Below are 13,393 nucleotides of genomic sequence, written 5' to 3' on the forward strand. Positions count from 1 at the left end.
ATTGATATAATGTGAGCCCTGAGCACCACTGTAAGTGCCACATGTATTGTGGTCTGGTTGAGGATGATTGATATGAAACTCCAGTGATGAGAAGGCTAAGATGTACCAAAGCAACAAACATGAGGTCGACGGAGACGGAAGCCTACTGCTTTGATTTCTTCTGTCATATGAAAGTGAGAGGTCTGAAGTTTGCTTTTGTGTTTTTGGCCAAAATTGTAATTTTAAAATCTAAAATCTGGACAGAAGTATAAAATATTTGGCTTATTTGATGCACATTTTTTCACAAAATTAGATCAATCAGAAAGCATGTACTGCTGTTTTTTATCCATAGCAGTGCAGCATGTTGTTGTTTGTGATCTGAGTGAACTTATAATTTATCATTTTTATGTTTAAATGAGTATATATATCCAAAGCAGACCGTGATAAGTGCAATTACTGCTTGATTTTAAGTTGGATTTTGTGGTTTTTACATCATTATTTGTCTGAAATAAAGCAAAATTGAGATCTAAAACTTTGTCAAAAGATAAAACAGACATCAAGGGGTTTATTTTTAGTTATAACTCAATTTCGACCAAAAATGTAGCTACTGCAGTTAGGCTTTATAGGGCAGTATAGACCCCAAGTATGTCAGGATATTGTATATACAAAATTATGCAAAGTTAAGCCATTTTGGCGATTTTTAAAGCGGCCATGTGACCTCTGATGTCATGCTATCTCAATAAAAAAATAGGCTCTCTGGGTTCCAAGTCCCCTCTTTACATACATGCCTACTTTTTGCTGTAAACATGCACTTTAAGGCAAAAAACACATCATTTTTCTCATTTAGTGCAAATTTGGTATTTCCGCCTGCAATATATGATTTTTGACAGATTGAGGTAATCAGAAACAAGCTGCAAACATTTGCAACATTGGCATTAATTTGGAGTCATGTATATATATATATATATATATATATATATATATATATGGGTCTGAAAAGTGAAGCCAATGTGGAAGTGCCTAAAACCTGCGTTATTTTTAATTGACAGCAGGGGGCGGCTCCACTGGCTGCAAAAAAGAAGTCAGTTTGTTTAGAAGTCTATGAGAAAATGACCCTACTTCTCATTTATGAAATACCTCTGTTAACATTGTCATAATGAGTTTATGGTCTAAATCACTAGTTTCAAGTCTTCATGAATACAGCATGACGGTGTTTATTTAGTAAATGATGATGATGTTTGGTGTTTTTCAAAGTAGATCAATCAGAAATCACATACTGCTGTTTTAGCCTGTTGTTGTGTGTGCTCTGAGTGAATCTATTAGAAGGGCCCTGATAGCTGTGGGCCCCCTGTCTCCAAATTGACTGCTTAAAAGGAGTGGACGTAGCTTCTGGGTCTGAAAAGTGAAGCCAATATGGAAACTGCATTCTTTTTAATCGACAACAAGGGGCGACTCCATTGACTGCAAAAGTTTTGTCAGTTTGTATAGAACCCTATGACCCTACTTCTCACTGATTAAATACCTCTGTAAACATTCTCATAATGAGTCTATGGTCTCAATCACCTTGCAGTGATGTCTTGCAATGCAGCATGATGTTGTTTATTTAGTAAATGATGGTCCCATTTAGAGTAAAATCGGTGATAAAGCAGGGTATGCATTAGGGCGGGGCTTACTTGTCAATCAGGCGTAGCCATGTGTATCCATGGCACTGTGTACATTTAAATAGCACTGAACTTTTGGTTTGTTTTCGCTTTCTTTTCTGTTTCTGTTGTTTTCATCTTACAACGTTGGGCCTTTCGCAGTGTGTTTTCGGTTTTTGAAAGTTAATTGTAACATTTTGGTCTTCTAAAAATATCTTGTTCAGCATTCGGCTGTACTAAAAGACAAGGAGTCAGCTGTTAATGTTTTCCTTTTAGGTTTGGGCTAAAAATCTACTTGGTCATAGCCTGAAAACCGGACAAATCTACTGCGTTCATTTAGCAAATTGGCTTGGCTTGGCTTAAAAGAAGTGCTTTTTTAACATAAACATGAACTTTTTTGAGTTGGGACACAAACTAAGGTTTCCTGGATGAAAGTCCCATGGTTGTTTGACCCAAACATCCAGACATTAGAATCATAATTGTGATATGTCAAAAACAAACAAGGAGAATGTTCCTTGAAACATAATTGAGTGTGCTTGTAAGAGCACACTATATACTATCCACCGGGATTCTTCCGTTTCTTCCGTGTTTTTTTCGGTCAACTACTCCTCCTACTCCAGTTTTGGTCTCACATACACTAAAAAAGGTATCAAATCGACCGGCTCTGCCATGACAAGTGTGCTATGACTTTTCTAAGGGTTTCGGCAAACGGTTTTCAAATTATTCGGCAAAACACACCAAAAAAATCCCCCCAATCAATGTTACCCTATGGAGAGGCTAGAGTGGATGACATCATCGCAGAGGGAGGAAAAAATTTGTCAAAAAATAAATTTGGAAACTGCAATCGAGGCGGCAGATGCCACTCTACAGAAATAATTTATACATAGAAACGTAGGAAAATTCGTGTTGAAAGCATGGCCATACCAAACCGGACAGAGTTAAGTACACTCAAAATTTCTTTTTAACAATGCACTCTATGTTCAACAAAGGACTGAAAGCACAATCAATTACTTGTGCTTGGGCCTTTTTCTTTAAACCAAGAGTGCCATCTAGTGGGCTCAGAAAATAAAGAAAATGCTTCATGAGGCTTCATTGGCACATCACTAATTTACGGTGTTTCATGGTACCTGAAACTGAATTAATCCAATTATCATTTTACGGTCTTTTACTGTCATGGTTTAGCAGTTTTTCCACCATAAAATCTACAGACATTTTTTTTTTCACAGTGTATCACCTAAAGAATATATCAAGGATTGAAGGACTTCTGTCTCAGCAGGATTTGGAAAAACTAGTCCAATCGTTGAACTTCAGCAGGCGTGACTACTGTAACAGTGTCTTTAGTGGATCAGACAGCTGCAGCTCATTCAGAACGCTGCTGCTCGAGTCCTCACTGAGACCAAAAAAGTAGATTATATTACTCCAGGTCGTTACACTGGCTTCCTATCTGTCAAAGAATTGATTTCAAAATACTATTGTTGGTGTTCAGAGCACTGAATGATTTAGGGCCGAAATACATTTATGATCTTCTGCTTAGCTGCGAACCATCCAGAACTCTCAGATCATCTGGGACCCAGAGTCAGAACTAAACACGGAGAGGCAGCGTTCAGTTTTTATGCTCCACATATCTGGAACAAACTCCCAGAAAACCGCAGGTCTGCTGAAACTCTCAAGTCTTTTAAATCAAGACTGAAGACTTTTCTTTTTGCCCCTGCCTTTCAGTGATACTGCACTGTAAAATGTATTCCTTTAATATTTGATATTGATATTTAATCAGCTCGCTTTCAATCTTTCAATATTATATTTGAATGTACTTTAATATTTTTTCTTAAATATTTGATCTGCTCTTTTTCAGTCTTAAAATGCTATATTTGAATGTCATTTTATAAATGTCTTTTTCTATTGCTTTTGATTAACTTAACTTCTTGGTCAGGTCTCTCTTGGAAAAGAGATTTTTTTTTATTAATCTCAACAAGACTTTTACCTGGTTAAATAAAGGATATATATATATATATATATATATATATATATATATATATATATTGTTTAAAGCACTTTGAATTGCTGTTCTTGTAAGGTGCTGTTGTTGTAAGGTGCTATACAAATATTCTTGCCTTGCAAATTTATTCTTGTCATCATTATTTTTATTATAATAACCTACTTAGCATTCATTTAGTTGAGACATACAGTTGACTGCTGTTTACACTTCATGAAAATTATTTTTGTTTTCAATGTGAACCAGTTTCTAAATACATCTTGAAACATTTACAAAAAAACAGGTTCATGATTTTTCAGGTTTTGATTTCCAGCCAAATGTACGAGGTTTAAAACCGAGACAAATCATCAGATCAGGGATTTCTGGGAATGGTTTGCACTTCTTATAGTATATTAAACATAATGACACATCTGAATACCTGATTCTCAGTCATTTTAAAATGTGTATAAGCCAGTTGAGTTTTTAGAATGAATGAGTTTTAATATAATGCCAGAAAAAGATAATATCCTATTATTTGTTAATGGATAAAAGACTTGAGTTAGTCCTGATTTGGTTTCTGATTGGTTTTGCATCTCTTCACCGTGTAAAATGGATAATGATCAGTCCCTTAAAATCCTGCACAGCATTAGTCACGCTGTAGCATGTTATCCAGCCCGTTTGTTAAAGGAATCACAAATTCAAAAGAACGTACAGTGATTTTACTCCGAATGGGATTTACACCTTTTCACCATGTAATGACTGAATCAGCCTCACAATGCCTTTTGGTTTTTAGGAGCACATGAATAAATTAAACACGTCCAGCAGCTTCTTGCCTTTCATGCCTCAAACAGTGGCCCTTTGATAGAAACAAGGAGGCTCCTCCATGTAATTACACTTGATCATGTTTGCATATGTCACTCCCACAGTCTCTGTCACGCTCTCTGATTTCGGATGCTCCTGGGAACCTCTTTCCTAATCCACAAGTTAACGTTTCAACCCCTTCCTCCTTTCTTCCCAGGGACGAATGAATCGGAGGAGCGGAATCAGACATCCTGTCTGGTTTATCTGGAGGAGAGAGATAAGTGTGGATTCCGCCTCTTTCAGGGAACGCACATTAACCGTGCCTCGGAGGGAGCTGGGTGTGGGGAGGAGAGGGAGAGGAGGGGGTGTGTGTCTGTCTGCCGGGAGCGCACAGCTTTCACTCACTTCGAAAACTGTGAAAATGTCCCCTTCACACCCTCGGCAGCTCGGCCCAGCTCCGGCGCTACGCGAATGGTGATAAAATGCCTGCGTGCAGGAGCGTAGTTGGAAGTGAGACGTGCAATGCTATCCAGAGGTGTTGTGCTGACAAGTCTACAACGTGTAAACTTGTATCCTACAGTGACTCCTGACCCTGACCCTGTTACAAAAGTCTGGAGGAGAAAGCACACATAAGTTTGACACAAAATTCAGCCGTGCATTCGTGGAAAAACTTCACAAAAGCACATGAAAAACGACAAAAATGCAGCTTATGCAACAAAAGAGACTATTTATTTGGGATACACATTGCCAGTACAAATTAAGAGACCATAAAACCTACACCTGTTTTCAATTTCAGAGTTTTTAGAGTGAGTTTGCTAGTTTTAGTTTAGTATATTTATTATTATATATATATATATATATATATATATAAATATATATATATATATATTTAGTTTATTAGTTTTAGTTTTTTCTAAAGGGGTATTTGTTGGGTGGGAGATTAAAAGAGTACAGTCAATTTTGCCTTTATTTTATCCATCTTCATTATGTGTGGAAAAAGAATGAACGAAGGACATTTTCACTATAATTTTAGTTAGTTTTGTAACCAGACATAAGTTTGACACAAAATTCAGCCGTGCATTTGTGGAAAAACTTCACAAAAGCACATGAAAAACGACAAAAGTGCAGTTTATGCAACAAAATAAACTATTTATTTGGGATACGCATTGCCAGTACAAATTAAGAGACCATAAAACCTACACCTGTTTTCAATTTCAGTTACTTTTAATGAGTTTTTAGAGTGAGTTTGCTAGTTTTAGTTTAGTATATTTATTATTAAATATATATTTAGTTTATTAGTTTTAGTATTTTGTAAAGGGGTATTTGTTGGGTGGGAGATTAAAAGAGTACAGTCAATTTTGCCTTTATTTCCTTTGCCTTATCCATCTTCATTATGTATGGAAAAAGAATGAATGAAGGACATTTTCACTATAATTCTAGTTAGTTTTGTAACCAGACATAAGTTTGACACAAAATTCAGCCGTGCATTCGTGGAAAAACTTCACAAAAGCACATGAAAAACGACAACACTGCAGTTTATGCAACAAAAGAAACTATTTATTTGGGATACGCATTGCCAGTACAAATTAAGAGACCATAAAACCTACACCTTTCAGCTATTTTTCTGCACAGAAAAAACAGGTTTTGAATTGGAATTAAAAAGACAATAGTTTTTTCCATTTGATAACCTTTTTACATAGATCTTAAAAGTTAAAACCTGTCAAGAAAAAGGCTCCACGATTTCACTCTGAAATCCTTTATAAAAAAGAAGTTAACATTCAAAACACTGCAGTACGTTATTTTATTGAAGAACAAAAAGACATGCAACAAATAAAACATTTTATGTTTTACAAATTGTTCATTTTTCTTTTCATGTCTCTTTTCCTTTTATAGTCAAAAACTAAAAAGCATCATTACATGAAGCTTCGATAATATTTGACAGGCAATGTGAAAAGTAGAGTTAAGCCTTTTTTTTTTTTATCCGAAGGGGTGCGGAAAACAATCCTGGTGTTTGCCTTGCATGGCCGGTGCTGTCAGTTCACTCCAATGACTTGAGAAGACACGACTGAGGCTTCTGAGGTTCTGTGTATCACTTCAATGGTGCTCGGCCCCGCTGCTGTAATACCGAGCAGGGAGCCGACGAGGGGCCGCTTTCAATGATCCAAATGAGTTTGTTTGGTGGAATCATGCCGTGGTTGACCTCCAGACAGTAGCTCTGAAACATCCATGATTTCATACATGTGTAATAAATACAAACACACTGACAACTGTTCAAAAAATTGTGGTTTTCAGGCTGATTTGTGACCGGTTGGGATTTAAAATTCAGGGTTCAGTTAAGCTAAAAACAAAGCCAGAGTTGGCGATTTTAACACTGACTTTTCACGTCACCTTCATTCAGACAGTAGCCAAAATAATTAATATTTCACCTTAAATCCAACAGGAACTCCATCACAATGCGTTAAAATGCCTACTGTCCAAATTCAAAGATGCAAAAAAAGAGTAAAGGTGCATATCTACATACTGTATATAGAGCATTCTTGGGCTAATTCACATATAATGGTAGCATTAAAAAAGAAAAGCAAAATAATATCAAATGAAAACAAAACAAAAAAGGAGTTATTCACAAAATGGAGACAAAAATATATCCAAACATTATCTGGATTTGTGTGCCATCAGGGTATTTGTTTCCGTTTTACTTCATATAAACACTACTGTATTCCAACTGTGTTTTTTGGCTTTGAATACAGAGTACTGGAGCACTATGGGATGCTCACTAGTACCGTAGATAATAAAAAGAGGAAAAAAAGAAAGTGTCAATAAAGCTGATCCCAATGTAGAGGATAAAAATTCTGCCTTTTTTTTGGTATCAAAGTATGTAAATGCTGATATCTCATGAGGACTACTGTAATCATGTATACATGTTAGACCACAGACTATACTGTACATACAACAAAGGTCACAAATTTAATTTCACATTTTGGATCGGGTTGGTGTGGATGGATGGGGATGTGTTTTTAGTGTCATTTCAAACAAAAAGCGAAGGGACTTTTGAACGCTGCTGAAACATTGCCTTTCTCTTTCAAATATTATTTTATCAGAGGGCAGTTTGTTCAGCGCTGACTGCATATGGAGTTATATTTGTGATCCTGCGTGAAAAAGGGACATTTTGAGCACAGAAAATTATCTTTTTGCTCGTACACATAATATGACAGAAGAGCTATCTGCAGCTGTAATTGTTTGTGTTAGGGAAAGTAGCTTTACCTAACACATACAATGATATGGCTTATGTTATGAGTTGATTGGTGAGTGTATAGGTGAGTATATGTATTCATAATTTATTAAAAGCCAATCAGTCAACATCTAGTTTATAACATGAGTCTCCATAAGCAGAGGTGGACTCTGACAAAGTACATTTACTTGAGAACATTATTTAAGTGCATGTGTCTAGTTTTTTTGAAAACTTTTCACTTTTAGACCACTAAATTTTGAATTTTTTACTTTCTACGAAGGCTCTCAGTATTTTGAAGTCAGCTGATGAATTTTGTTTCTAAAATATGATATGTTGTATAGGTGTGGGGACCAAAAAACAGGGCTAAATTATTACAGATTGTAGTATTGATAAGCTCCGCATTACTGGTTCTTTTCTCTATTTTTTATCTACTTTTTTACACTTTGATGGCAATTTCTATCAGGCTGCAGCCTCCACTGCTCTCTGTGTTGGAGGATGAGCTCCTCACACACACACACACACACACACACACACACACACACACGCACACGCACACACACACACACACACACACACACACACACACACACTGAGCTCAGTCAGAGCACAGAAGAGAGCGTGAGGTGAACCAAGTGAAGTGAAGATAACTCGAGGATTACTTGAGTTCACTGCAACTCGACTCGTTAGCATAAATAAGTGGAATAAAAAGTGAATACTATAGATTATACTTCAGTCAGTGCATTCGGTCATTAAGTTCTGTTAATGCACTGTGGAAACAATACAAGAAACAGTGCAGCGACATTAGCAAGAAAACTTACTTTCAAACAGTGGTGGAAAGTAACTAAGTACATTTACTCAAGTACTGTACTAATGACTTTATATATTAAGAATGTTGTATACAAAATATACAAAAGTCACTTTATAGAAAATGAATTGGCAACTTGTTTAATAAATGTATCATTTCATTACATTTTATTATTCCAGCTTCCAAATATTAAGATCTGCTGCTTTTCCCTTTCGTAATTATATTTACATTTATTTTGTTGCTGTGTCTAGTTACTTTTTATATTGTTATTAATTAATAGTTGATTAATCTACCCAACAGTATATAAAGTAATTTTACCGCCATCATAATTATAATTACATTATATATATATATATATATATATATATATATTCTGAAATGTCTCCATAATCTTTACACTGTGGTCATTTTACTCAAATAAAAGATTCAAATACTTTCCACCTCTGCTTCTGAATACTAAAATACTTTTAAAACTAAGTATTAAAGTACTTCATTGAGTATCTATACGTTAAGTATGTAGTAATGGAAATGTGTTTGTTGTCCACCACTCAAATTTTTAAATAATTTTACCTATATTTTTTCGTTACTGTTGATATAGTGCATCAGAAAGCATAATGTGTATTTATGCGTGTTGTCATGAAGCATTTTCAATTAATTATAATTCACTATAAATAATGCACTATAGATTAAATTTAAGAAGAGCCAAAAATGTGATCTGTGCTCAAAACGTCCCATCACTTTCAGGATCATCCACAAAGAAAAAAAAAAGTGAATTATGAGAAAAGACCTGCAACATGTTGAGTGTTTGGATTTGGTTCCCAGCAGTATTTGGCTCTGATGATGTCACCGACACACCCTGACGATGTCTGATCATGTACTGTATGTACATCTTCCATATATGTTCAATCCTAAAGTTTCTCTGACATTTACAAATGTGAAGTTAAATCATTAGGTGTTATTATTGTGCTTTAATACATATTAATGTTATGTAATCGCTGCTAATGCTGTAATCGATTTAGTGTTTCAAGTCAATTTTTCTTTGAACGTTGCAGATGTGAACTTCAACTCTCTTCCTACTCCGTTTGTTAATTGCTTGCGTAAAAATTGTTTGCATTATTGTAACTGCATATGAGCAGAAAACCTGCTTCTCTGGCAATAAAATAATAAATGCCTTATATGTCATTGCCTGCTGTAGAAGTTGTGAATACAAACTATATAAATCAAGGCTGGATATTACCTGGATTAACGTAATGAGAAATAATGGCATGAGATATGGAAGGACATGACATGAATATGTTATCAAAATTCACCTCCAGGGTTGAACTTTGGCACTATATAGACCAGGGATGGGCAACTGGAGGCCCGGGGGCCGCATACACCCCGCACCCTCACTTGAAGTGGCCCTCAGTTCAACTACATGCATTTGAGCATGAAATCTTAAAAGTGCAGTGTAAAAATGCACAAAATGACTTCTTGCAATTAATATTGGTCTGCTGTTCTTGCACTGATAAAAAAATAAATCACAATAAGTGGTTATTTTTTATTTGCTTCAAACCTTTTGTATTCCTGTTAATATTGTTATATATGCATTTGAGCATGAAATATGTTAAGTTCCTGCACTGTAAACATATTTAAAATTGCAGTTTCATCATATCTGGTTAAGTGCACGGTCCTATATGTGGCCCTGTGGTAGTGTCCATGAAAAATTGTGGCCCCCTCCAGCATTTCTAGTTGCCCATCCCTGATATAGATGAAGAGAATAATAAAGACAGAGGTGTTATGACAGGGCAGGGTGTGGCGTACAGGAGAATTCCAATAATTATAAAAAATTTGTAAAACCAAAGCTTTTTGAAATGTTTTCTCTGTTGTTGTTATTATTTCGAATAGAGGTAGTGTGGAAGCATCTCAATTTACAAGACGTGGGGCGTTACGCTGCTAACTGTGTGCCTACTGTGTGGATATATAATGTAAGAGAAATACAAAGAGGCAACATGGACATCAAGTGGAAACTGTACAAACTGTGAAGTGTGGATATGAGTCCCCTACGCAGGCTGCTAACCGTAGTCCAGATAGGAAAAGTGAAATATTTGTCCGTAAATGTCATCCCGGACCCCAGCTGTGTCCGCACATCACATCACGTCCAGTCCCGACGGGGGTAAGTTTGAGGAGATGTGGCTGTGGGGAGCAGTGGTGGAGGAAGTTCGGAAGCAGAGGACGAGGGAGCGAGAGTGGAGAATCAGTTGGAGGTGTCGGAGTGAACGCTTCCGGGTCCTTCTGTGGGTGAAGTCACTGATGAGGGGGTCGGAGCATCCTGCCAGCCGCCGTTTGCCTGAGAGAAGGAGAGAGGAAAAAAGAAAAATTTGAGAAAAATTAATCCATGCATTTATAACGAGTAGATTAGATTACTGTAATGATTTATTCACTGGAATCTCCAAATCAAGTATTCAAAGGTTACAACTAATTCAAAATGCAGCTACACGTATTCTCACTGGCACCAAGAAATATCAACACATCACACCCATTCTTAAATCTTTGCACTGATTACCCGTTAGAACAAGAATCGATTTCAAAATACTGCTCCTGGTTTATAAAGTACTACACGGCCTTGCACCTCAGTACATCACAGATATTTTCATCACTTACACCCCAGCAAGAACACTTCGGTCAACAGGCAGTGGCAACTTACTCATCCCTCACACCAGATCCAAAGAAGGAGAAGCAGCTTTTAGTGTTTATGCCCCGCGGAAGTGGCCTGACACAGTTAAACATGCCACATCAGTAGCCATTTTTAAAAACAGATTAAAAACTTTTTTCAACAGCATTCGGTTGAACTGTGTGCGTGCGTGTGTGCGTGTGTGGTTGTGGGAGTGGGTCCACATGTGTGAGTAAGTATGTGTGTATGTGGTGAATATGGCATAGCTTGTCTACCTGCACTCTTCAATTAACTCGTTATTGATATTTTAAAATTGTTTGTTTGTTTTCTTCTTTTTTTTTAACTGTAATTATGTATATCCATTGTGAAGCACATTGAGTCTGCCTTGTGCATGAAATGCGCTCTATAAATAAAGTTGAATTGAATTGAATATTCATTAGTCCATGCAGCTGGGTCAAACACAGCGAGGTACAACGGATGGAAGTCCTCAGGGCACCGCGGTGTATGAGCCGGGATACTTTACCACACAGTCGCACAATGCCTAAAGCCAAATTGCCTCCTGGATTGGAGGGAAAAGCTAACCTTGCTCAAATTACAGCCAATATTTCAGAATAAGACTGACATAAAAAAAATATATAAAATCATGTTTTCAACCGAGCAGAAATGGAGTGAATTACAGTCTCTCCTCCGCCCCCATCGTCATACACTGCACATTCAAATTCATATAATGAAGAAAATACACAGAAGAGAAGCTGTGCGAGATTTTGTCTTGAAATAAGTTCCTGTCACTTTCATTTTCAACAATATGAATAATATATGTAAATTGTATGAAAAGACCTCTGAAACAAAACAAGTACAATCAACGTCATAATGACGCTGACAGCAGGAATTAACATACAATCAGAGCGATGGAGGGCCTTTCCTCCCGCAGACAGGCCTGTTAAAGAGCATTTAGGATATTAATAGTAAGTTTAAAGCCATCAGAAAAGTGGAAATGGTCCTCGACAGCCTTTCATTTCAAAACGCTGTTATTTGAGTCGGCAGACAGTAGTGTGTAATCAAAAGTGGAGGGGTCAGGCTTTATAATGTCTGACTTTGGTGGCGCTCTGCTTGTTTCAAAATTGTAATTATGGCTGTAATCATCCACAGCATGCATTATGTGTCTGCTCAGTCATTATCCAATCTGTGAATTTTACATGAGATATTTCCTTTAAGTCTCTCATTGTGTCTTGAGATTACAGCCTGACCGATATGGGATTTTTTCAGACCAATTTTAGACGGCCAAAATTCAAAAATCCTAATATAGCTCCCAATATAGTGAATTGGAATGAAAGCAGACCATGTCTATGTGGGTCTATGTGGGTCGACCCAGAAGCATAATGTGGTTCCCCCTCAGGTTACACTGTGAGATTTGTCAACATTATTGCTGTTTTTAGGGCTGTACGTGGTGTCATTAGCTGTTAGCTAGCGGCTCAGCTATCACTAGTGATGTGCCAATGAAGCCTCATTTTCTTTATTTTCTGCAGTCTATGTTTAACAAAGGACTAAACGCACAATTAATTACTATTGCTTGAGCCTTTTCCTTTAAACCAAGAGCACCAGACTCAGAAAATAGAGAAAATGCTTCGTGAGGCTTCATTGGCACATCACTAGCTATCACCACGCTGAGAGCAGGCAAAACCGGCAAAACTTGTCTTAAGCCTGCAGTCTACCAAAAAATCCAACAGGGGGCGCTGATATCGCTTGCCGAAGCATTTGGGTCCTATCTATCTCAATACAAAATTAGTCAACTTCTCACTTGATTTATTACCTCATTTTTTTTAGGACAACACTATGGTCTCAGTTGCTAGGAAAAATATTCTTCAAGAGAATATGATGTTAAATGTGTAAATAATGGCCCCATTTAGAAGAAATTAGAAGATAAAGAATTTTAAGATTTGGGGCTGTATATTAATATACAGTCTATGGTTGAGAGCCATGTGAATGCCATACACTGTTTACACACTTACAGTCTGAAAAATAAAATCTTGAAGCACCACAATACTTCAGTCAGAGAGCTTCATGCATGTTGCGGTTTCAATAAAAATTCAATTATTTGTGCATTCAGAATCATTAATACAGAATTTCCCTCCTTCTGGGTTGAGCCCCAACATGGGTATGTTTGAGACCGGCTGATGTTTTTGCCTTTTCAGATAAACACTCAACAGCCACTTTATTAGGTACACATGTTCATTCTCGTGAGATCCAGTCTATAAATACTCTATAAATTCTGCCTTCATGAAGATAATATAGTTCAGTTTTGGCCGACACTGTC

At 36.8% G+C, this 13,393-nt stretch overlaps 1 protein-coding gene across 1 annotated transcript in view; it reads right to left on the reverse strand.

Moving 5' to 3' along the window:
- Nucleotides 1-6,115: 6,115 nt before the first annotated feature.
- Nucleotides 6,116-13,393, reverse strand: part of LOC131977351 (pre-B-cell leukemia transcription factor 1-like) — an 82,890-nt gene continuing 75,612 nt past the window's right edge. The window contains exon 9 of the mRNA XM_059340605.1: nt 6,116-10,755. Within this exon, the coding sequence (XP_059196588.1) occupies nt 10,663-10,755 (93 nt within the window). The 3' untranslated portion in view covers nt 6,116-10,662. The remainder of the gene's footprint in view (nt 10,756-13,393) is intronic.

This window comes from Centropristis striata, chromosome 9 (assembly GCF_030273125.1).
Source record: "Centropristis striata isolate RG_2023a ecotype Rhode Island chromosome 9, C.striata_1.0, whole genome shotgun sequence".
Taxonomy (NCBI): domain Eukaryota; kingdom Metazoa; phylum Chordata; class Actinopteri; order Perciformes; family Serranidae; genus Centropristis; species Centropristis striata.